The sequence below is a fragment of the Penaeus chinensis genome, chromosome 28, assembly GCF_019202785.1.
Source record: "Penaeus chinensis breed Huanghai No. 1 chromosome 28, ASM1920278v2, whole genome shotgun sequence".
NCBI classification, from domain to species: domain Eukaryota; kingdom Metazoa; phylum Arthropoda; class Malacostraca; order Decapoda; family Penaeidae; genus Penaeus; species Penaeus chinensis.
The window spans coordinates 20,378,624-20,403,623 of record NC_061846.1 but is presented as its reverse complement, the minus strand read 5'-3'; the positions used below and the strand labels follow the sequence as shown (position 1 = coordinate 20,403,623).

The following is a 25,000-nucleotide window of genomic DNA, read 5'->3' as shown; positions in this document are numbered from 1 at the left end:
ATATCCACGAACATTTCATTCGTAAGTTTTTTTTGTTTACTGCTACAATCCCCAATTTACCATTTCTGTTAGAAAAGGAAAGACAATAGTTCAAAACAGCTTTCTGGATTGAAATTCACCTTATTCCATGCAAAGCGGGAGATTTAATTGTGAAATCTAAAGCTATCTTCCACTGCGCCCCAAGTCAATCCACTGCTCGTTTGGGTCTCACTGCCATGGCGCCGGCGGTTTCAATAGGGCTTCACAACAAACAACAAAGCTCGTTCCAGTCTTTTTTTAAGATCAATGATGGCTCCACATGTGCTCAGCCGACAAGGAGTCTATCAGTAATGACTCCACATGTGCTCAGCCGACAAGGAGTCTATCAGTAATGGCTCCACAAGGAGTCTATCAGTGGACCCTAGTTACCGATCCTGATTTCCCCATTCCTTGAATTGGCGGGAAAATTAATACTATTGCTATCGATACTGTTATTATTGTTATTGATGTTATGATTATTGATTTGTCATTAAAATAGTTTAGACAATGAAATGATACAAAAGACCCTTTCTTAAAGTGAAAGAAAAGGGTAAACAGGTGAGAAAGGTAGTTCTGATAACTGGCTATTTGGTGATTAAGAACTTGTAGAGCCATCTATGTCTAAAAACAATAAATAAACGTGTATTACAGTGCGCATGGCGTGTATTCTTGCCACATGGGGCGAATGGGTTAATTTACGATGGGAGAAATGAAATTTACTAACTATTTACTTCATCTAAATTCCATCCATGTTTTTTACTAACTCTATTTTCAAGTATCGACATATCTCACAAGCTTATCAAAGCCGCTATGATATAATGCAAGTAGATATATATAATTCATATATGTCTTCCCCGTAACTAATACACAAATATTTTTATGTTGTATCTAAATAGTAATGCAATTTTCATATTGGATTTTACTTTATTTTTGGATGAAGAGCAAAGCCATTGTTGTAAATTTTCTATATCATCATTATCTTCTCTCATTTCATATGTCTCATTCTGGATTATCGGGTTAAATAAATATTGTTTTTTATTATTATTATTTACGTCTATAATATTCGATAATGTGGTTAGCAGCTGACATTTTACTAATATTGTAATTTCCTAGTTGGAAATCTCACGCATTAGCAGGTCAGTTCATTTTTATTTTCAAAATTTCTTCTCCTATTTCTTCTTTCCTTTATTCATATATTTATTCAGTTTTGTCAATCATACTACTTTTTTTAACCCGTTTTTTTTTTTTTTTCCATTAATTTACTCTGATCAATCCGTTTTCAATACAAAATTCTTCTGGGATTCATATGTTTTATATTTTCGTATTGGATTCTTTACAAAACTGCATTCGAAAGTAAAAAAAAAAAAAATAATGGATGACAGTTGCCATGCTACAAAACATGACAGCATGGCGAATGACGACCCATCACCCCCCCCCCCCCCCCGCAAAAAAAAAAAAAAAAGTGATACATAAGAAAATAATGGATTTGTGCTTAAAGAATCTTCCGCTAAATCGTGTCTTTTCAGTTTTGTGATATTTTGATTTGCTTTCGAAATTGCTCGTTTATCATAGACTTTATAGGATTTATTTTTTTGTGTCATCTGTCCATTAAGTTTATATTTCATGCATTGTCCTTTGTCGGTTATTCATGGCCTTGTGTGACAGGATATTTGTATTTTTGAATTATCACTTATCTGTGTCATTTTCTTCTTCGTAAATGCACCAGTTTTATTTTACTTTTTTTATTTGCTGTTGTCATTATTATCATTATCATTATTAGTATTAGTACCGTGATCATTATTAACTCATTAATTCGTTACATATCTATTTATTTTTCAGACAAGGAGAAATCCAAAGTGAAAGAAAAAAAAATGTATTTCTTTATTACCTCCCAAAAGTATTTTACGAAAAAAAAAAAAAAAAACTTTCTACCCATCCACTTTCAACTCTTTTAAACTGCCTACCACCTCCAACTAAACCTACCAACAAAAAACAAATAAAAAAAAGCCCTCCATCCTTCCACTTCACCTCACTGGCATCTCCAACACTTTCTCTCCAACACAGATCACGTGAAGGAAATTCGAATGCCTTCCCTCCTCATTCTCCCTCATTCGCTCCGCATAGCAACTTCCGGCCTCATGCGATATTCTATGGCGTAAGTATTTCATGTTGGTGTTGGTGCAGGGAATGCCATTTGATAATGTGATGGTGATGGTAATGGTGATGTGATAATGATAATGGTAATAGTGATGATATGGATGATGATAATATTGATAATGATATTGGTAATGGTAATGATGATGATGATAAAGATGATAATAATAATGATAATAATAATAATAATAATCATAGTTAGAATAATAATTATTATTATTATTAATATGACAACAATAATGATAATAATAATAATAATAATAATAATAATAATAATAATAATGCTGATGATGATGATGATGACGATGATGGTGATTATGATGATGATAATGATGGAAATGATGCCAATGATAATGATAATGATAATGAAGATGATGGTAATGATGATAATGATGATGACGATGACGATGACGACGACGACGACGATGATGATGATGATGATGATTGATAATGATGATGATGAAGATGAAGATGAAGATGAAGATGATGAAGATGATGATGATGAAGATGATGATGATGATGATGATGATGATGACGATGACGATGACGATGACGATGACGATGACGACGATAACGATGATGATGATGATGAAGATGATGAAATAATTAAAAACAGTTGTAGTGGTGATGCCGACACATGCTTGTCTTCCGGTTTAAGAAGGAACAAATGTTTTTTGTTTTGTTTTATGTGCTTATAAATATGTGGTAACTGATTTATTAATGATTTAAGATAGGAACTGGTAAATACGTGTAGAAATGAGAACTCTCTCTCTCTCTCTCTCTATCTGTCTCTGTCTCTCTCTCTCTCTTTCTCCCTTTGTCTCTATCCCTCCCCCCCCCTCTCTCTCACATATATAAATGTGTGAGTATATATATATATATATATATATATATATATATATATATAAATGATAGATATATATATTTACACACACACACACACACACACACTCTCATCCATCTCTCATCTCCACCACCACATCTTCACACATATATATTATATATATATATTATATCATTATATTATATACACTTATACATCATACTCACCACACACACACACAACTACATCAAAGAACTACATATATCATAAAAATAAAATATGTTGTATATGTATATATATATATATATATATATGTTTATATATTATAATATTATTATTATTATTATATATATATTATATTAATATTCTACTATATTTATATATGTACATATTATGTGTATACATACATAATTTATTATACTAAAATCATCATACACACATATCACTACTTTCACAAGCACAAACACACACAACACCACACACACAATACACAGCATGATAATCATAATTAATGATGTATATATATGGTAATATTAATGATAATGAAAATCATAGGAATGCGTATGTATAATATGTACTATAATGTAATGATATATTGATGATGATGACTATTGTGATAATGTAGTACATAATCATGATGTTGATATGATTATTGATAAATGATGATGTATACAGGCATGATCATACTCTCAAGAAATATACTTGACTAACAGCATAATCGAAATATACACCAATGATAATATAATTAATGATGTGTATGTGGTATATGGTGTATGAATATTAGTTGTTGTGTGTGTGTGTGTGAACGCTTTACAAACGTCACAAATGTTCTACATTGGCCCCACAACTTGAATGTCAGACAGGTGAATAAATCATTAGATAATAAGTCAGTGAAGTGGTTGATCCAACCAGGAAAGGTTTTGATAGTTCGCTTCCTTGTGACATGACAGAATTCTGCCACTCGTCAGCTATAATTCAGACACACGCAAAGCATCGGTATTTGAGGTTTGGACTTAAACAGCGAGAATCGTAATATACGACCAATTATTGTGAATTAACCTGGTTTCTGCCTCTCGTTTTTTTTTTTTTTTCAGTGTAATCACGAAGCTAGCGTGTCCGATGGATTTTAGCGCCTACCCTTTCGATCAGCAAAAGTGCTACATGAAACTTGAGAGCTGTAAGTGAACGGTGTGATAGTAAGTGAATTTGTATTTGGAAACATGCACATAAACACACATGAACTCGTATTCGTACACGCACGCAGATACACATGGGCAAACGTTCACATACGCTTTCTGTTTCTCTCTCTGTCTCTCTCTCTTTCTCTGTCTCTGTCTCTGTCTCTGTCTCTGTCTCTGTCTCTGTCTCTGTCTCTGTCTCTCTGTCTCTCTGTCTCTCTGTCTCTCTCTGTCTCTCTCTCTCTCTGTCTCTCTCTGTCTCTCTCTGTCTCTCTCTCTGTGTCTGTCTCTGTCTCTCTCTTTGTCTCTCTCTGTCTCTCTCTCTGTGTCTGTGTCTGTCTCTCTCTCTCTCTCTCTGTCTCTCTCTCTCTCTCTCTCTCTCTCTCTCTCTCTCTCTCTCTCTCTCTCTCTCTCTCTCTCTCTCTCTCTCTCTCTCTCTCTCTCTCTCACACACACACACACACACCAACAACGAAGAAATCAAATCATCACCAGTACTTCCTCTCTACAGATCAGTACCGAGCCTTCGAGGTGACTTACAGCTGGCATGAGAATGGCATACAGACAAGCAGTGACATCCGAACCGACCATTTCATTCCTGCTTTTGAAATCATTAAAGGAAGCATTGTGCATGACAATGGCAAGTATCATGCATCAATAACTCTGGTATACGTTTGTTAGGTAATGCAAATGGTGATGATGATGATTATGATGACGATGATGATGGTAATGATTGTGATAGTGATAGTAATAGCGATAACAATCATGATAGCTGGTAGTTGTAGTAGTAGAAATAATAGTAGTAGTAGTAGTAGTAGTAGTAGTAGTAGTAGTAGTAGTAGTAGAAATAGTAGTAGTAGTAGTAGTAGTAGTAGTAGTAGTAGTAGCAGCAGTAGCAGTAATAGTAGTAGAAGTAATAGTAGTAGTAGTAGTGTCAATGACAATGATAATAAAGATGATAATAACAATAACGATGCTAATAATAACAAATATGACACCGTAACCTATCACTGCTGTCGCTGTTGCCCTCACGATCTCAATCACACCGCCACTGCAAAACCTGAACCCATTACCTAACGGCGTCTCCCCCTCCGCCCCCTGCCTCCCCCCAGCCTCCTTCTCCTCGGTGAGAGTCGACATCATCTTATCTCGAAAGGCCACGTACCACCTCATGAACACGTACATCCCCTCGAGTCTGTTCGTGTTCGTGTCTTGGCTCACCTTCCTGATTCCTCCTGAACACCTGCCGGGGCGGACGGTCCTCACCATCACCACGCTGCTCACTATCGTCTCCATGTTCAATACAGTGCGGTGAGATGGGGGGTGTTGTGTGTGTGTGGGGGGGGGGGGGCTGTACGGGGCGGTGGATGGGAGTGGGCGGGTCGGGGGTTGAACGCGCGCGTGTGTGTGTGTGTGTGTGTGTGTGTGTGTGTGAGAGAGCGAGAGCGAGCGAGATAGATAGATAGAGAGAGAGAGAGAGAGAGAGAGAGAGAGAGAGAGAGAGAGAGAGAGAGAAAGAAAGAAAGAAAGAAAGAAAGAAAGAAAGAAAGAAAGAAAGAAAGAAAGAAAGAAAGAAAGAAAGAAATAATGAAAAAAAGAAAGAAAGAAAGAAAGAAAGAAAGAAAGAAAGAAAGAAAGAAAGAAAGAAAGAAAGAGAGAGAGAGAGATAGATAGAGAGAGAGAGAGAGAGAGAGAGAGAGAGAGAGAGAGAAATAGAGAGAGAGAGAGAGAGAGAGAGAGAGAGAGAGAGAGAGAGAGAGAGAGAGAGGGAGAGGGAGAGAGAGAGAGAGAGAGAGAGAGAGAGAGAGAGAGAGAGAGAGAGAGAGAGAGAGAGAGAGAGAGAGAGAGAGAGAGAGAGAGAGAGAGAGAGAGAGAGGGAGAGAGAGAGAGAGAGAGAAGGGGAATAATAAAGATACACAGTAAAGAGTACAGTTAGAAAGACAAGAAAATCCCAGAAAAAAAAGCTTTCTCACCTCTGACAAACTTTATCAATAACTCACCCATACACCCCCCCTTCCCAACCATTTCCTTACCCCCCCCTTACACCCTTCCCTCAATCCCCCCACCCCCCAACCCTCACCATCCCCTCCCCTATCCACACCTAACCACCTAATCCCTCCCTCTTTCACCCCCTACAGGCAAGAGAGTCCCAAGGTCTCCTATGCCAAAGCCATCGACCAGTGGATGATGTTCTGCATTGTACTCGTGTTTGCTGTGCTGGTCGAGTACACGTACGTCGTGCATCTGCATTTCAGGGCGGAGCAACTGAGGCTGGTGTCGGTGGAGCCCAAACGTGATGCAAGACAAGTGAGGAGAGGAGGGAGAAGGAGGGAGAAGAAGGGAGAGGGGAGAGGGAAGAAGGGAGAGGAGGGGGGGAGATAGGAGGGTGGAGAGATGGGAGGGTGGTGTCAGTGGAACCCAAACGGGATGCGAGACAAGCAAGGAGAGGAGAGTGAGGGGAGAGGAGAGGGAAGAAGGGAGATAGAAGATAGGAGAGAGGAGGGGGGAGAAAAGGAGGGTGGAAAGATGGGAGAGGGGAGATAGAAGATAGGAGAGACAAGTGATGAGAGGAGAGGAGAGGGAAGAGGGGAGATAAAAGGTAGGAGAGACAAGTTAGGAGAGGAGAGTGAGGGGAGAGGAAACGGAAGAAGGGAGAGGGGAGATAGAAGATAGGAGAGAGGAGGGGGGAGAGGGAAAAAGGGAGAGGGGAGATATGAGAGGGGAGATAAAAGATAGGAGAGACAAGTGAGGAAATGAGAGTAAGGGGAGAGGAGAGGGAAGAAGGGAGGCGGGAGATAGGAGAGGGGGAGATAGAAGATAGGAGAGAGGAGGGGGGAGATAGGAGGGTGGAGAGATGGGAGAGGAGAGGGGAGTGAGGGGAGAGAGGAGTGAGGAGATAGAAGATAGGAGAGAGGAGATGATTGAGGAGAGGGGAGAAAGGAGAGAGAAGGGGGGGGGGAGATCTGGTTCAGTGGCGGATTTTGGAAGAGGAGGGCTTTGCGGGAATACCCCCACCCAAAAAAAAAAAAAAAAAAAAAATGTATATAAGTATAGTAATGATAGTGATAATGATGATAATAATGATGATGATAGTAATGATTATGATAATTATGAAAATCATATGAATAATAGTAGTAGTACTTGTAGGATCGATAGGCGAAGTAGTAATAATGATGATAATAATGATGATAGTAATAATACTAATAATAATGATGATAAAGATGATAATCATGATGATGACGATGATGATGATAATGATGATGCTGGTGATGACAATTATAGTTATAACTTAACAATTATAACATAATATAATCATAATAATAATAATAATAATAATTATTATTATTATTATAATGACAAAAACAATAACAATAATAATGATGAAAATTGTGTAGATAATGATAATGAGGAATTCACATCAATGTACACATCTCACAAAACCAGGAACCGAAGCAACACCTTCCCAATCATTTCCTTAACAGTAATGATAATAGTAATAATAGGTAATGATGATGATAATGATAATAATAGTAATAATAGTAATAATAATAATAATAATAATAATAATAATAATAATAATAATAATAACAATAATAATTGATGATAATGATGATGATGATGATGATGATGATGATGATGATGATGATGATGATGATGATGATGATGATGATGATGATGATGATGATGATGATGATGATGATGATGATGATGATGATGATGATGATGATGATGATGATGATGATGATTATGATTATGATTATGATTATGATTATGATTATGATGATGATGATGATGATGATGATGATGATGATGATGATGATGATGATGATGATGATGATGATGATGATGATGATGATGATGATGATGATGATGATGATGATTATGATTATGATTATGATTATGATTATGATTATGATTATGATGATGATGATGATGATGATGATGATGATGATGATGATGATGATGATGATGATGATGATTATGATTATGATTATGATTATGATTATGATTATGATGATGATGATGATGATGATGATGATGATGATAAATAATAATAATAATCGGTAGGGATGATGATAATGATGATAATGATGATAATGATAATAATTATAATAATAATAATAATAATAAAAAGGATAATAATAATAAAAGATAGGGATGATGATAATGATAATAATAATAATAGTAATAATAATAAAAATAATAGTAATAATAATAATAATAATAATAATAATAATTGATTATTATTATTATTATTCTCCTCCTCCTCTTATTATTACATATTATTATTAAGGCTGATATCCAAGCTCCCCCCCCCCCCCCCAATAGAATATTTTTTTCAAGATCTGCTGGTAGTTAATTTTATTCTATTTTATTTAGGCATTTACTGTTAGAAATGTATTTGGTCCTATGTATATGGTAATCCTTAATAATGATATGAAAGGTTTGATTGTATAAAATGTGGTAACAATTAGTTATCATTAATACTAAAGAATATATAGTGATAATAAATTGCTGCATATTATCAATACTAGCCTTGAACTTATATTAGGAATGGAATTATGAGTGACATAGCCTGGGTGTGCAGGTGGTGATTTTATATAATTTTGAATGAACTAGATGCTTTTGATGCTAAGAAAATGCAACTGTTAAACTATACAGAGAAATATTTGCCAGTCAGCTTAGAGTAGGAGAGCCTTTTAATTAATTTTTACAGGCAATAAGAAATATCTATTCAAATAAGTAAAGAAATACCTTTATTGCCTCGTTTCATCAAACTAAAAGAAATATATGGCGGCCCTAGAAGGACCTTGCCTGCAGGACTTTTATAATAACGAAAGTAATAGCAATAGCAACGACATTAGTGATTAGTGATAGTAATTAGTATTAGTAATTTTGTAAGTGTAAATGCTGTCTGATTGCTATACATGAAACCAACAAACCACTTAAAATTAAACACACACACTGTGCACATATCCTACTTCAGCTATACTGACTGACTATTCCCAACAGGCAAGAGGCAACAGTTCCCAAGCAAAGTCTCCACGCCCCGAACTTTACACCAAGTGGAAAGTCAGATTGGAAACTCAGTCTCCTCGTGTCCTCATCGTTATATTCATTATTTTCAACATTATCTACTGGTCTTACTGGTTGTCCTACAGCGTCAAAGGCCATGAGTGAATTTCAAGAGTACTGTGCAAGGAATTTTACCATTTTGATACATTTTAGTGCTATATTTATTATCTGAGGTCCTGATTACTTTCTAAATTTTCTCCTGAATCTGAAAAGAAATACAGTACTTAAAACTAATACTAAAAGCTAAAACTTTATAGAAAATATCATCTGAAAAAACTACAGCATATTTCCCAACTGGACAAGTAACAACTCTATTTCCAAGCAGCTTTATGTGAGTTTACAACAATGGCTACTAACTCTGCAGTATGATAGTGTATGAAACTTATTAATGATTCACAGTGAATCAATTGCAACATAAAATATGTTAATGAAAGGTTTAGTGTATCTGCTCTATTTTTTGTGATAGTGAAAAAATAGACGTCTACTGCCAAAATGGATTTTTTTTTATATGGGACCAACCCACAACTTATATATATTAAGATAAATGTGGTTTCGAGGGACACAATTTTGAATGCATTATGTTATTAATGTGTGATATTAAAATAAACTATTTTAAATGTATTTTTCACTGTACATACCTATACAGCATGAAATTAAATAAAGTAGATTCTTTAAGCTTAATGAGAGAGAGAGAGAGAGAGAGAGAGAGAGAGAGAGAGAGAGAGAGAGAGAGAGAGAGAGAGAGAGAGAGAGAGAGAGAGAGAGAGAGAGAAAAGGGTCATATAGTACTATGGTAAAGTATTGTAAAGTATTAATAATAAGATGTCATGAGTTGTACAACACTATAAGATAGTAAGGTAGTGAAAAGGGTAAATAGGGAGAGTAAATGGAGTAAGGCTAGGATTAGTAAAAGGGGGAAGGGTGACTGAATCATATAGAAGATATCTATATGTCTAAATAAGAACAAGTTGTCAAAGAAAAAAGCGGGGGATTCCATGAGGATGTCCAACAGATTGGGGGAATGGGGAAGAGAGGACAAGTGAGAAAAAGCAGAGGTACAGGCTGCAGTAAAGTGGGGATAGAATGACAGAATGTGTGGGACTGGGAGAGGAGCCACTTTGGAGTAATCAACAGGTAATAAGGATAGAAATGGGTGTCAGAGTAGTAGAAGATCCCAGGGAATGAGACCAGGGACCAAGGGAAGGAGGTGAAGTATCAGGAAGTATGTTATGAGGGAAAGGCCACTGTTGGGGCAAGAGGGAGTCATGTGAGCATTAAGGAGGGAGTGGAAAGAATAATGGGGAAAGAACAGGGAGTTGCAGATGGAGGAGGAGAGGACTGGGTGTGTTGGGTGAGAGTGGAACTTGGTAGGTGGAACTTGAGAAGGGTGAGAATGGATGTCGGTAGTCACTTTGAATGTAGAGGGAATGGAAGTAGAGGGATTGGATGGTAGGTAAGGGAGAGGAACATTCTCTTTGGTCATGTTTAGTAAGTTTTGGATGTCCTCAAGTTTCTGAAGGGGAGCTGGGTGGGGAGGACTGAGAAACGAAGGTTTTCCTATAAGAAGAGACAGACATTCGAGGAGCAGAGGAAGAGGTAGGTGTAGGAGAATGTGGTAGATGGGGTGGAAAGTTTAGACTGTCTGGAGCGGCAGGTAAAGTGAGGAGGAAGAGGGGCAGGCACTGTATAAGTGGTAAAGTACTTAAATTTCGAATGGCCAAACAATTTGATTGGGAGAGAGGATGATTGACAGCAAACATTGAAATAGGGGTATTAATATTTATGGTCGGAGTCATGGTCAAAGGAGAGGCAGGGGTCAATGAAATCAAATTTAGATAGGTTAATGGATGAAGGGGCAAGCCTTAATGCCCCTAATAAGAAAAAAAATCTTCATTATTGGCCATGGTGACAGCGAAATAAACGGGGAGAGGAAACGGTCTACCCCTTAGGGGGGGTTTGGTTTGCGAAGTTCTAGCTTCGCCCGGGCCTTCTAGATATGGGTAAGGGCTGGGCGATTAACCAAGGGAATACCAAGCCCAAGGTTTCTGGAGGCACAATTAGTTGAGGCAAGGACTGAGGTCCAAGGTAGGGGTGATCTCCTATATTGGGCCCCAGTCTCAGTGTCCTAAGCCCTTTAACGACACCAACGAGCAAGGGATTAGGGGGGTAAAATCTTCATGGCGAGCCTGAAATATGCAGGGAACTGAAACCATCAACCCCTCCAGTTTCCCATCAGAGGTAAATGCTGCATGACTAACCAAGGGAATACTGTGTCCATGGCTCCCCGAGGCTGTTCAAGACTGATATAAAACCAGCCTTTCAGCACAGCTCTTACGCCTTAGGAAGTGGATAGAAGGAGTTGGAAACGAGAAGGAAATGGAAAAACGGGAGGATAAAGGATCATGTAAAATTAGCTAAGCCAAGGTAGGACAGATCCCCAACAGTGGGTCTCAGCTCTCATCTCCTATGCCCCTCCCACAATAACAATGGGCATGGGATTAGGGGGGGGAGGGAGGAAGCTTGTGGATCATACCAGCTTGCACAATACAGTATACAACAGATAAGATAGATAGAGAAGAGCAGTATTTTCTCTTAGGATGTTGATCCACGGCATGACTTGAGTTTTTGCAGGATCATACTGGGATGTCCTTCCCCTAATGCTTTACTTTTCATATTTAGCCCTGGTCAAATATTCATCAAATTTGATACTGGATATTTCTGGGATATTGAGACATATATCTAAAGATATATATAAATTTTAATAATTTTTTGTACAAAAATTATCATCTGAAATCTTTTCACTTTCTAATAGACAGAATTCTTTGCAAGTAACATTGGTCAAAGTAACATTGTTCCTTACTGGAAAGATATTCCTGATTACAATAAATCCTAGTGTCTTCAAATATGAAGCATATTACAGTTATCCTATCAGAGGAAAGACAAGCAACCTATTGGAAGAATCTTATCAATTCTAAGCCACACATCTTGACATGTTTGTACCACAAAGGCATTGACAATTTACAAGATACGGTCATTCAGTCTCTCATGCAATTAACTTACAGCCTTTGCACTATGAACCTAGTACCTATGGACCATTAAATATTAAGTCATATATTCTAAGAATATACAATTTCTTCAGGCAAAAATTAAAGAAAAGAAACAGAGCTCCAGAAACTGCATATTATACATTTTTAAGACTGCAAAATAATGATTCATATGTTAAAAAACACTATAATGCCTATCAATATGTTTGTACATTATGGAAATGTGATTGTTAAGTATTAAATACTTATATCTAAGTATAGACAGAAATCCCAATATATGAATAAATTCTCAATCAAAATTGAAGAGTTACTTTTCTGTTTCTGAATAAAAAGAGCAGAGAAGGAAACAAACGGACTATGATAAAAATGCGACAATTTTCTCAAAACACTCATTTTCTTTTACTGGAGCCACTTGGAACATGCTGTGTATGTCTTGAGACAGTAGACATGCCATCAACAAACTTGGTCTTGAAGAGAACATTTGCATTGTTGAACATACCATCCTTCAACGATACCACAATGAACTGAAAGAAACAAATAAAAAATCCTGATCAATAAAAATATTACATGATAATCAAGTATCAAATTATGATGCACTTGATGATCAAAGATGGAAAGTTAAACCAAGTTAAAAAGCAACTAAAGGAAACCACATCACTATATATAAAATAACCTCATTCCTTATCAGCATTTCATCAAGCATAACCAAACTAACCTGTGAGTGTTTGAAGTGAGTGCGCAGCATGTTACCAATGTTCTGGGTGTGAGAGAGATCAAGAGCAGCATCGACCTCATCCAAAATATAGATGGGGGCTGGCTTGAAGAGCAGCAGAGCCAGGATGAGTGAGAGCGCAACCAGAGATCGCTGGCCTCCACTGAGCTCTGCCAGGCTCTCCTTCCACACGCCTCCAAAGGCCACTTTTACCTGCAAGATAGAGCTGTTATGTACAGAAAACAGAACAGAAAAGAAGAAAAAATGGAAAAAAAAAATAGAACAGAAAGAGAGAGAGAGAGAATGAGAGGAAGAACAGAGTAAAAGCCGCAAAACAAAACAGAAAACCTCAATAACTTTTGAAGCATTATGTTCTTACCTCTAGGCCATCCAAGACATCCATGCCCTCTGGCGGCTGGAGTTTTGCTTGTGTACCAGGGAGCAGCATAGAGAATATCGAGCCAAAGTCGCGATTCACCTGAAAAGTGCAAGGTTTGGGATTTTTCTTTTCACTGTGAGTTGTAAATCACACATTTTTAAAAAGTGGTGAATAAAAAAAAGATATATAAATATAAAACCAGAGCCTGTCATTACCCCTGGTTAATAGAGCACAAGATATAAAACACGTATAAAGGGGGAATAAGGGATTCTAAAATAGTCACTCATAAAAAATACATAAAACCAGTTTATCATCACTCCAGCTTAATAGGATCCAACTTAACTTTTTTGTTCAGTTCATAAGATCATACTGGTTTTGTGAGTGCATATGAATCTTTTCTCTCTCTTTCTCATAATTAACATTAAACATTTTATAGATTTAAAAATAAATGATCATATAATTTACAGTAATTCCTCACCTGTTCCCAAGCCTGTCTCAAAGCCTCTTTCTTCTTTTCATCTAATTCTTTAATAACCTTCTCAATCTTGGCCTTGTCATTTTCCACAATCCTCTTCTTCCTCATCAAATCGTTGTACTGTAGCAAAAAAGAACAAAATTAAGTATTTTCTACTGATAAATAGGATAGAAAAATGAAAAACTACCCTCCATGGATATTATCTTCTGTTTACTCTTGTGTTGGAGAACTATAGAAAATGAAAGAAGAAGAAGAAGAAGAAGAAGAAGAAGAAGAAGCAGAAGACAAAGAAGAAAAGACACACAAGGGTAAGAGCTACAAAATCAGATAAAAGTGATGCATACTATCTCAAAGAAAAAGGAGAAAGGTAAATAAAGTACATGAAAAACAAAATGAAAAGGAATAATCACCAAATGAAGAAAACATTCATGATACATCTGCATGAAACTGTATTAAACATTTTGCCAAGTAACCTAATTACACCTACAGCACATCCCCACTATAAACACAAACCTGTTCCTCAGCTTTGCCCAACATGTTCATGGCTCTCATATTGACATTCTTGGAGAGCTTGGCCTTTGTCTCCTCCAGCTTGGCAATCTTCCTCCCAGCCTCGACCGGGTCATTTGCCGTGAAGTCGTATCCTGTGTTAGGCTGGCCAAAGAACTTGCGGTCCTCAACAATCCATTCGTGATCAGACAACATGTGTGCAACCTGGAGAAGATCAGCTTTGTTATTTCATGTGAAGGGGAAATAAGGCATTGTATTGGCTTGGGACTTGAGAAATTAGCATTAGGTGTGATTACATAAAAATACCAATAAAGGCATAAGGGCAGCACAAATTGCACATTTCTAATGTCTGAATCCACATAAGCAACAAAAAGAATTCAATAACTGTATACTTATAAGGCCTTTTTGTAGCATCCCCAAACATTAAATGCATTGAAACAATATTTGCTGATCACTTACGGTTGTAACAAAACATAAGCATTAAAAAAAAAAAAAGATCATCAAATGTGTTTTGACAGGATAAAAAACAGAAATCATTACTTTAGGTAAAAAATCCCTACAAAACCATGAAAGTACTTAAAAAGTTGGTTTTCTTTTTATTAGAAGCAAAGAATCATGAAAAAATTTAATAAAAATGGAAAGAAGGCTGTGACTACTCTGCAATTTGTCCTGCATAATTAAACATCACTTTTTGCTTTGCAAAACTGTAGAAACTTTCATCCCAAGAAGTGAACATGTATCTTTTATATTACCAAAATGGCACAAAAATTTAATGTGAAATATAATAAGTAGTATTGCACTCTAGTCAGGCAGCCAGTCTATCACTATTTTAACTCGGACACAAACAAAATGAAATGATGTTTCAAGGAGGCCTATACATTAGCATTTTATACCCAATAAAGGTAATGGCATTGTCAGTGTCAATTTACAACATGCATCAAATTTCTGCAAAAAAAAAAAAAAAACACTGACAAGCCACCAACAATAAAAACTACGAATATCACTACTTATTCTTCTTATCAACATTATTTCATCATTTTAAAATACGCCGACTTTTATTATTGCTATTATGTGATCTCACTGCAAGAAACAAGACTAATCATGCACCTTATTCTCAGAATCCTTGGCTTCAGACTTGAGCTTTGATAACTTGTGTTCCAGCTGCTTGACCTCCAGCTGTGCCTCATCGCTGGACTTGATTATCTGCTCCTTGCGTGCTGCCATGCTATTGATCTCCTTGTTCTGCGCACTCAGCGTCTCCTTCTGCTCCTTCACTGCTACCTGGGCTCTGCTCACTTCATTCTGTTAAGAGAGGAAAGAAAGATGGGTATTAAAGGATCATGTTATAAACTAACATGTCCCGGAGGTTGAATTCTGCCTCTGGTTAATACTTTTTATATAATCATGTAGACATACATGGACACAATACATCCTTCCCCCCCAGACACGAACACAACTTACCTTGCCCTCAGTGACCTCCTCTTCCAGAGAATCGCTCTGGACTTTATATTGTTCCAGCACATCAACAGATGTAGCGATCTGGCTCTTGGTGTTGTCAATGCCCACCTCCAACTCACTGACTTCCAACTTCAAGCTCTCTTCTTCCTGTTTCATTAAAAAGGCATTTAAACTGTAACACAGTGTTCTTGTGGAAATTAGTGTGCAATACCAATCTTGCAAAATAAATAAATAAATAAATCTACTGCATATAAATTATGCATCAACAAAATACCATAAATCATACATGAAATATTCATCTACACACAAATGCTTTCACAATTTACCTTAGTAAGAGAGCCTTATATTTCCCTCTCTTCAAAACTGACATAAATCCAAAACAAAACCTTTTGGGAAATAGTCTACAGTCTTTTCCTCACCTGCTTCTTGAGGTTCCACTTGCTCCTAGTCTGTTCTGCTTTTTTCTTACACTTCTCAAGCTCCACATGTGCTGATTTTAGTTCCTTTTCTTTCAGGACCTTTGCATTCTTGATCTTGTCCTCAATCTCTTTCACTTTCCCTTCACTGTCAATGTCCACCTGCCTGCACCTTTCTAAGGTTGCCATGCACTCCTCTGCCAAGCAAAGATGTCCATGTAAAAATTATTTGGATTTATTAGCCACTTGAACATGGTAATACCTATATGGCATCTTTGTGGTACCATGCTTGTTCCCAATGTCTAAGCCTGTAATGAACTTGACACAAGATGACTTCCCAACCTAACCCCTTTGTCCTATTATCCATGATCATGCCTTTCTCTTTTTTCCTGCAACTTTTCCCTATTCTGCTAATACATATCTGGTGCTGTCTGGAAAGTTTTCTTTATTTTTCTGCATGCAATGTATTAAGTGTGAATGGTAATTCTGGTAATGTATGGCGTATTCCATCCAGCAAGATTGTTGGCAATTTATCTTGTTTTCATTTATAGACACTGCAGTAACAGCATTTTTTTTCAACTCTGCACTCTATGTATGGTATCTGACAATGAAATATACAATTTCTGGTGTAATTTCTTTAAACTGTTCTTGAGTTTTAGGCTGAATGATAAAACTAATTCATAAACATAGACATTTACAAGAAATCTATATAAAATAGAACTAACTGATAAACAAAGGAAGAGAAACAGTACATAGAACAAAACACTCCTTCTGCCTGTCAACTACTCACTCATCACTTCCTCAAGTGCATTAACCTCCTCCTGCTGCTGATAATGAGAACTCTGTTGGATTCTCTGCTGACACAACTCAAGTTCATGAGAGCGGAGCATATACTGCTGCTTCACAGACTGATATTTGTCTGCATTGCGCTGTAGGAAGAGGATTATTCTTTTCTGGAGTTTCTGATTGTTTTAATAACATCTTAAAAATAAACAAGTGGGTATATATTTTTCAAATCCGGATCAAATTTTCTCATAATCAAAGCATGCATGCCAGTTACTGACAGTATTTCAGAATCTCATGCATGCCAATGCATCTCTTCACCTCTGATCGGTTTCTTTACAAAAGAAGTTAAACAAGAGAGTGAATTTCCTCTTGTGATAAAAGCAGTACCTGAAGATGTTGCAGCTGTTGTTCCACCTGATGCAACTGCTGGACCTTCTCATTAAGAGCATCTTGGTATTCTCTAATGGCATCAAGCTGGGCCAATACACTGCCACCTTGCCTTCTTGCACCTAAAAGAAGAATTGCAAGTATACTTATATATAAATGGAAATTTATGTTTTTGCATTCTATCCAGTTGTTCTAATAGTCATCAGTAACAAAAGGTAGGTAAGTAGGTAGGTAGGCAGGGGTTGGGATAGGGAGGGAGGTGTGTATGTTACTCATGTGGTTAACAAAATCCTCCTATTACTTACTGAAATGTAAGCTTTCCAAAACATAAATGACCGAAATAAATATTTTTTCATCCTCTGTGTTAAAGTCTCAGACTTATCCACACGACTTATAAAAGGCCCTGAAATCTCACCTCCAGTCAGAGTACCAGCTGGATCAAACACATCCCCTTCCAGTGTTACAGACTTCTTCATGATATTCCTATCAAAGGTCACTCTCTTGGCTACATCCATATCTCGGCAGATGAAAGACGTGCCGAACACCCATTCCATGGCTTTGTGCAATTCGTTGTCATAGCATACCAGTGAGAGAGCAGTCTGCACATTCTCTTTGCCCACCTGTGAGAAATTGGGAAGTTGTATTACCATCACTTTATAATACTTTTTCATTCTTCATTCTAAATTTGGTTTTGCTTTTTTGTAGAGAAAAAGTAATACCCAGAATTCTTCACTGCCACTCTCTAATACTGAAGTTGAAGTAAATATTTTACCACAAAGAGAAACAAATCAATCTTAACTTCAGTAGCAGTCAATTCCAGGTTATTTTCACGACAACAACCTAACCATACAACCCTCCAGATCATGTTAATTTTAAAAGTTTATTTTAAAATTCTGCAATTAATTATGTGTCAATAAGTTTACTTGGGTAACTATCATTCTTGCTTACAAACTGGATCATTTGTCTTCATATATACAATCTTTGTACTCTATATTGATGTCTTTTAACTTCAAAATCATATAAAAGAAAATCTTGTTTCAGTTATTCCTAATCAGTAACTTTCTAACATAACCATCCAGTAATTCAACAAATGACTTACAAGGTTTTCCGCCTGTCTCACAGTGTTGGCATCAATAGACCTTCCAGATATTTTGTTCAGAGGAATAATTGTCACACGAGTCTGCAACTGCCCCTTCTGCAGTAGCTTTTTGCCTGTCACTTCTGAGTCCACAATTACATTGTAGAGCTGTAAGAAGTGTAGAAATGATGATAATGATGACACATGAAGAAGTGAAATCCAAAAATTTAATAAAACAGTAATCAATGGACTATAAATGGCAGAAGTCACAAAACTAATGTTCACACAACATTTACAAGTTATAATCACCAAGTGCTGTAAACATTGCATGATCATAAATGAGTTGAAATCACTAGTCTCACCTTTCCTCCAGCTGTGACCTCTAAGGCTGTAGCAGTATTTGAATCCCTCAGTCTGACAAGTTTACACACCAATCCCTTCACAGAAGTCCTGTCAAAATTCTTTTCAGGGTCACGGAAGTTGAAACACAGTTGTGGGTATCTGAAATTGGGGAAAAATATTAATGACTAATCCAAATATATATGTGATAATTTACAATAATGCTATAAGCTTTATTGGCCTTACACTATAATATTTCATAGTATATTTCTTTATATACACTAAAGTCTTTACTAACTTTATAGGAGTGGTCAGGTACACAAGTACCTAGTCATTGAGTAGTCAATTACTAGGCCTACCTGATAGTACATATTAATCTCATTTCTTGAATTTTCTGATAATATATATAGATTTCTTTTCACTATTATCACTGTTATTAACATTCTTCTTATAAATCATTATCATTATAACAAGAAACATATAACTTGGTCGCACCACTTCCATTTAGCCTATTGACCCCCTCAAACAAATTAACTTTTTTCCAAGAATATTCTGAAGTTTGTTAATGGCAAGGAACTCTTTATCATCATTAATAAAAGATAGAAATTTTTGTTTTACTTCTCATTATTATAACAATATCAAGAAAATCATATAAATAATCATGTATCTAGCTATATATCTGAAATCTCACAGAGTATTTTCATTGGCTAAATGTGAGGATGTCATTAGTAGCATAATAACCAAAAGCAAAACCAAGAAGAAGAAGAAGAAGAAAACACACACACACAATATTTGCAATGAATAAAGTCAAAGAGGTGGGGCTCAGCTTGGACTGTTTGACTCATGGATGACCAGGAATTCTTTTTAGCAAAATAAATAAAACAAAACCACATTGGGAATGCATGTATACAAGCACTCCTGATGTCAAACTTAAATATTCGTGAAACCTCTGAAATATCTTCATATTAAAATCAAGTCCACCCTGAAAATTCCGAAAAAGTAGCCAACAGTGTTGCAATACATAGCAACCTACATAACAACCTTAACAAAACAAAAATAAGAATAAAAAACAAGACCATGTCCTTACCTCGATTCCAAGCCTTCCACTTTTTCACGAAGGTTCATTACTTCGTGGTTCAGTACTCTCCTTTGCCCTTCTAGTTCCTCGACTTTGCCATCATCGTAATCCAACTTCTGAAGCTGAGTCTGAAACGTCAACATTTATGTTGTAAGTATCATCTCCGAAAGGCAATAACTACCACAAAACTATCAACCTAAATGAGAGACAGTAAAAAAAAACAAGCTCCATATGATTTTGTCTCGAGCTCATTCATGTGAAATGATTAAAGAAACTCAATGTAATATTTAAAGCACATCTGACCTCCAGGTTCTTGACTTCCTTCTCCATTCTCTCCAGAAGTGACTTGTCCTTTGCATAATCGGAAGCTGTGCGCTTCATCTCCTGCTGCTTCTTCTTCAGTTCCTCTCTGCTATGTTTCAGCTTCATCTCGGCTTGCTTGGTCTCGGTTTTGGCTGCAGTGATGCTGGCCTTGGTTTCTAATGGGGACAGAAAAAATGTCTATTCATATAACAGCAATGACAGTATATAAAAAAATACCAAATGGTGACAGAAATATAGAAACATAACAAACTTTCAGTAACCCATGCATTCAAGTGATGTGACTGTCACACTATAAAAATTTGGCTGAGGCTTGCTTAACACACTGTCATGGAAAATTTGACTGAGGGCCACGTATTATAAATATAGTGTTGTATAAAAATTTGGCTGTTGGCTAAAGTACTTGGAGGAAGATTAGACTCAGTTGGCATTTAAGAAGGGGCTCTTGCATTATTTCCACTGATAAATGAGGACGGAATGTACCATCTGTGAGCCATGGCTGGAAGAGCTCTGGCTCCTGGAGGACACTATTTCCATGTTCAGAATCCTATTCCTGCCCACCATGGCCAGCAACACATGGTGACAGAAAATTTAATCCAAAAATATAGAGAATTACACAAATAACAAAATATTACTTATCATTTTTGTTATTGCAAAGAGTTGTAGACTATCTAAATAAATAATATGGAGTTTGTTCAAGACTAACAACAACAAAAAATTATCTTAATGCATCATCCCAAATTACAAATATATACTGGAAAATGTTCAAAAACAGAGAAGTATTCTGCAGAAAAACAGATAACATATTAAGGGAAGGAAAGTTGTTTTGATACTGAATGAGTATTCCTTCACACTAGGCCTACAAGCCACACATCTGGGAGACTTGCTACTCAAGCATAATACCCAGATTTTCTTCCATCTGCAGGCTGTAGGGCATCTGGTTCCAACAGGTTAATTTTGTTACTTTCAATTTTTGCTTCTCTATTTACTAACTTCCTTGTGAAACATCAGGAAGAAGAGGGCAAACAATTCAAACCCATTGGGTTGGGTACATGCATTGTTCCCTGTGAATTCTGCATATGCTTAGATGGATGTACAAGCACTTAGTCACTGAGGAGGTGATTAGTAATCCTTCCTGATCTGATCTGGTTACACTTTTTTTTTTCTTTTATAATATCATCATCATTACTGTTATGATTTTTCAAACTGACATTATTCTCATAATGTGATTAATAACACCAATAATAACAATTAAAGAAAAAAAAAATCAAGAAGAGGTAGGCCTAGTATTGGACTTCGGTGACTAAGCACTTGTGGAGCTATCAATATAAATAAATAAACCAAAATCATAGTGAAATAAGCATGTATGACACTGGGTTGAGTTCACACACATCTTGTTGATGGAAAGGGGGAATTCCAGTTTTACATTCTAATTTGGGTCTAGCTTTATGATGTTGCTTTTTACAATTCCTCTTCTATCCGTTTTAATACTACACACAAACCACTTACTGATCAGCTGTTCCTGTAAGGTAGCATCTTCTCCATCTCCAGCCGAGTACATGCCAGAGCTGATGGCCTGGAGCCTCTTCTCTGCTGCAGCCAAGGCATCCTCATCAGCTTGGTCCTGGGCTCGCATAGTGTCGAATGTGCCTTGGAGCTTCTCGCTTTCTTTCTTCTTTCCCTCAAGAGCTTTGATGTCCTAAGAATAGAGAGGAGTAGGGAAGTTGAGATAATAATTCTAAGCTTCATTAACAATATTGTAGTAATCATCAATCATGTAAAGAACATATCCCAATGAATGCTGAATGATGAATTTAGTACAATTAAGCAGTTGTCTGTGAGGTCATGCATTGCTAGTAGAGCGATTTCATCCATTGTTTTCCATGAATGCGTTCCCAAAATCCATATTCATAAAAGCATGGAAAAGAAAAGAGACAAGAAAAAAAAAAAAAAAAAAAAAAAAAAAAAAAAAAAAAAAAAAAAAAAAAAAAAAAAAAAGAGAAAGAGAGAGAGGGAGAGGGGGGAGGGGGGGAGGGGGAGAGGGAGAGGGAGAGAACGAGAGAGAGAGAGAGAGAGAGAGAGAGAGAGAGAGAGAGAGAGAGAGAGAGAGAGAGAGAGAGAGAGAGAGAGAGAGAGAGAGAGAGAGAGAGAGAATCTAAGAATTCTGAAAGGCTGCAATTTTGTATTAATCAATGATCATCGCTCCTTCCAAAGAGTCAAAACTCCAAACCCTCAACTATTCATTGATACCAGCAGTCTAGGCTAAAACTTGCCCCTCAACAGTGGTGACATCTAGAACAGGTTGATACTCAAAAGGAAACAATAAGGAAGAAGGAAGAAGAAGAAGAAGGAAAAGGAAAAAAAGAGGGGAAGAGAAAGGAAAAGAAGGGAGACAAAAAACAAGATCTTACATCAGCCAAAGACTTCTCCAACTGCTTCTTCTTCTTCTCTTCTGCCTTGATGTTCTCTTTGAGATTCTTCAGTGCGGCTGACAGCTTGACCTCAGCCTTCTCTTTCTCCTTCAGGATCTTCTCCAGCTCCTGCAGCCGACCTCCGGTCTCCTTCACGGACAAAGACAAAGGCCTTTATTTTGTGTAGTTATTAAAACAATGCCTAAGGATAGATATTAATGGTATTTCTTGTAATGTCCTATGCCATTTCATCAAAAAAAGAATCAGTTCACTTTTTAGATATTGCTTAAGAGCAGTTACCGCATCTGGACACTGCGAGTAATCAACCGAACTCACATTATCCCGAAGCTGCTGCAGTTGGATGATCTGGTTGTCAAGTTCCTTCACCTCCCGCGCACCGTCACTGATGCGTTGCTGGATGTCCTGCATCTGTTGCTTCACTCCCTCGTGCTCTTCACGCGCTTTCTCACTTGTTTCCTACAAAACATGTGTGGAAAAAAAGGCATTATAAATGTACATTGGCAACTGAAGAGGAAGAAAATGGAAGAAAATGGATTACTAAAATGGGTTTCAAGAAAAAGGAATAAGTTTGTTTTCAAAATGGGAAAATCTAGAAAATGGACTCATGATGTGATATGAAAGATGGATAAAAGACCTTATTAAAGATCTGACTAAAGAATGAGATACTTCCAAAATGAGCCCAACAATGAAATGATTGAAAATACTAAGATGAGAGGTATTAATAGGTCATAAAGAATTTCATTTTAACTATGATTCTAAAAAATACAACAAGCAGAATTAATAAAATGATAGCATATAATGAAATCACAATAGTAGGAAAGAATGAAACAAAAGGTGAAGTTGATAACACTCAAATATATAATAGATAAAATGAAAAATAATATAGGTTGATAATCTGATTTCAAAATACCTACTACAATAATAGTCTCATACAGAAAATGACTGAATGGAAAGAGGAGGAGGAAGAAGAAGAAGAAGAGGAAGAAGAAGAAAAATAGAATAATAATCAAAATAAAGAAAATAAAAACTGAACCATAACTAAACCCAACAGAGGACGCAGAAATGCTGGGAATCACTGAAACAGAGCTAGAAGGAATAATCAAAAGAAAAGGAAAATAATAAAACAACAGCTAAGTGGGATAACTTACCAGAGCAGTGACAAACTTGAAAGCAATGTAGAGTTTTGAGAGATGCTCCAACTCTCGCTGGACCTTCTGGAACTCCAGGTACATTGTACGCTCTTCCTTTAGCTTGCTCAAGGTGGGTGTGATTTCCTCCTCCAAAATCTGTCAAAACACAAAAATGTAAACCTTCACAAAACATAACAAAAGGAAAGAAAAAAGAAAAGAAAAGAAAAGAAAAAAAAAAAGAAAAAAAAAGAAAAAAAAAGAGAGAAACAAAAAAGTATCTTGATTTTCACAAAAACATGCTCTCACAATATAGCAATACAATGTATCACATACATCATTAATCTCCTTTAACTTCGCATCTTTCTTCTCTATCGTCTTCTGCGCTTGCTGTTTCTTGGACTCGTACATCCTTGTGCCTGCAGCCTCCTCAATCATGGCAAGGATCTGAAAAAAGGAATATGATGAATGCAATGAACTTTAGTGGTTTGTAATACTATATTAGAAAGAATCAAGATGATTGAACATAACTTTAGGATGATAGAATGCTTTCACAAGCAAGTAAAGATCAGTGAGTAATGTGTCTTACAGAGGTTGTATTATTAGTCAACTCAAAATACAATTATCTTCATTGATAATGCGAAGATAATGATGATGATAGTGATAATGAATGTGGCTGGTAAAAAATCCTGATAATGAGAACAGTAATACCTAACAGAATACGGTAAAAAAGAAGAAACAAAGCAATTAAGAGAACAGAAAAAGTTTTCCAACAGAAAAATACAAGATAAATGAAAGAAAGAAAGAAAATAGAAAAGAGAGAGGGGAGAAAAAAGGAAGGGGTGGGGGAAAAAAGACTAACATACCTCTGGAGGCTTCATGTTGAGGACCTTCGTGATGCGACCTTGCATAATCAGGAAATGAGGGTTATTTACATTTAACTGGACTGAACGGAAGAAATCCTGCACTCGGCTGTTCTGTACTGTTGTGCCATTGATCATGTACTTGTTCCGGCCACCAATCACAACCTGTTTATGAGTGAAAGGAAAAACGGATAAAAGTAGAAAATAATCATAACAGAAAAGACATATGCTACACAGTGTTCTTTGAATTCCTTTCTTACAAATCTAACATTTCTGTGTAACACTGATAGTGAATGAACACACAGCAAAAATGACAGTAGAATAGTATTAACAACAGCAGGATATA

At 36.6% G+C, this 25,000-nt stretch overlaps 3 protein-coding genes across 3 annotated transcripts in view; 2 read left to right on the top strand and 1 right to left on the bottom strand.

Annotated features, from left to right (window-relative positions):
• Positions 1–4,310, top strand: part of LOC125040001 (gamma-aminobutyric acid receptor subunit rho-3-like) — a 10,537-nt gene extending 6,227 nt beyond the window's left edge. Inside the window, exons 7-8 of the mRNA XM_047634409.1 lie at positions 2,083–2,173; positions 4,090–4,310. Coding sequence (XP_047490365.1) covers positions 2,083–2,173; positions 4,090–4,180 — 182 coding nt within the window. The 3' untranslated portion in view covers positions 4,181–4,310. The remainder of the gene's footprint in view (positions 1–2,082; positions 2,174–4,089) is intronic.
• LOC125040000 (glycine receptor subunit alpha-2-like) lies at positions 4,266–9,870 on the top strand. Its single transcript, XM_047634407.1, has 5 exons — positions 4,266–4,269; positions 4,685–4,813; positions 5,286–5,484; positions 6,312–6,480; positions 9,187–9,870. Exons 1-5 carry the CDS (start codon positions 4,266–4,268, stop codon positions 9,352–9,354), a joined length of 669 nt encoding a protein of 222 aa, XP_047490363.1. The 3' UTR covers positions 9,355–9,870.
• Positions 9,871–11,989: 2,119 nt separating this feature from the next.
• LOC125039900 (structural maintenance of chromosomes protein 2-like) overlaps positions 11,990–25,000 on the bottom strand; it is an 18,703-nt gene continuing 5,692 nt past the window's right edge. Inside the window, exons 4-24 of the mRNA XM_047634262.1 lie at positions 24,658–24,819; positions 24,128–24,238; positions 23,813–23,950; positions 22,980–23,120; positions 22,644–22,793; positions 21,742–21,931; positions 20,215–20,390; positions 19,921–20,039; positions 18,857–18,995; positions 18,516–18,662; positions 17,832–18,036; positions 17,417–17,538; positions 17,034–17,172; positions 16,247–16,440; positions 15,831–15,974; positions 15,477–15,671; positions 14,373–14,573; positions 13,863–13,979; positions 13,385–13,483; positions 13,009–13,218; positions 11,990–12,817 (exon numbers count right to left, since the gene is read on the bottom strand). Of these exons, the coding sequence (XP_047490218.1) occupies positions 12,683–12,817; positions 13,009–13,218; positions 13,385–13,483; positions 13,863–13,979; positions 14,373–14,573; positions 15,477–15,671; positions 15,831–15,974; positions 16,247–16,440; positions 17,034–17,172; positions 17,417–17,538; positions 17,832–18,036; positions 18,516–18,662; positions 18,857–18,995; positions 19,921–20,039; positions 20,215–20,390; positions 21,742–21,931; positions 22,644–22,793; positions 22,980–23,120; positions 23,813–23,950; positions 24,128–24,238; positions 24,658–24,819 (3,234 nt within the window). The 3' untranslated portion in view covers positions 11,990–12,682. The remainder of the gene's footprint in view (positions 12,818–13,008; positions 13,219–13,384; positions 13,484–13,862; positions 13,980–14,372; positions 14,574–15,476; positions 15,672–15,830; positions 15,975–16,246; positions 16,441–17,033; positions 17,173–17,416; positions 17,539–17,831; positions 18,037–18,515; positions 18,663–18,856; positions 18,996–19,920; positions 20,040–20,214; positions 20,391–21,741; positions 21,932–22,643; positions 22,794–22,979; positions 23,121–23,812; positions 23,951–24,127; positions 24,239–24,657; positions 24,820–25,000) is intronic.

What these genes read in the sequence shown, in the direction of transcription:
- LOC125040000 (XM_047634407.1), top strand. An exon ending in TCCATGTTCAATACAGTGCG is followed by an intron (nt 5,485 to 6,311) that starts GTGAGATGGGGG and finishes CACCCCCTACAG; the next exon opens with GCAAGAGAGTCCCAAGGTCT. An exon ending in CCAAACGTGATGCAAGACAA is followed by an intron (nt 6,481 to 9,186) that starts GTGAGGAGAGGA and finishes TATTCCCAACAG; the next exon opens with GCAAGAGGCAACAGTTCCCA.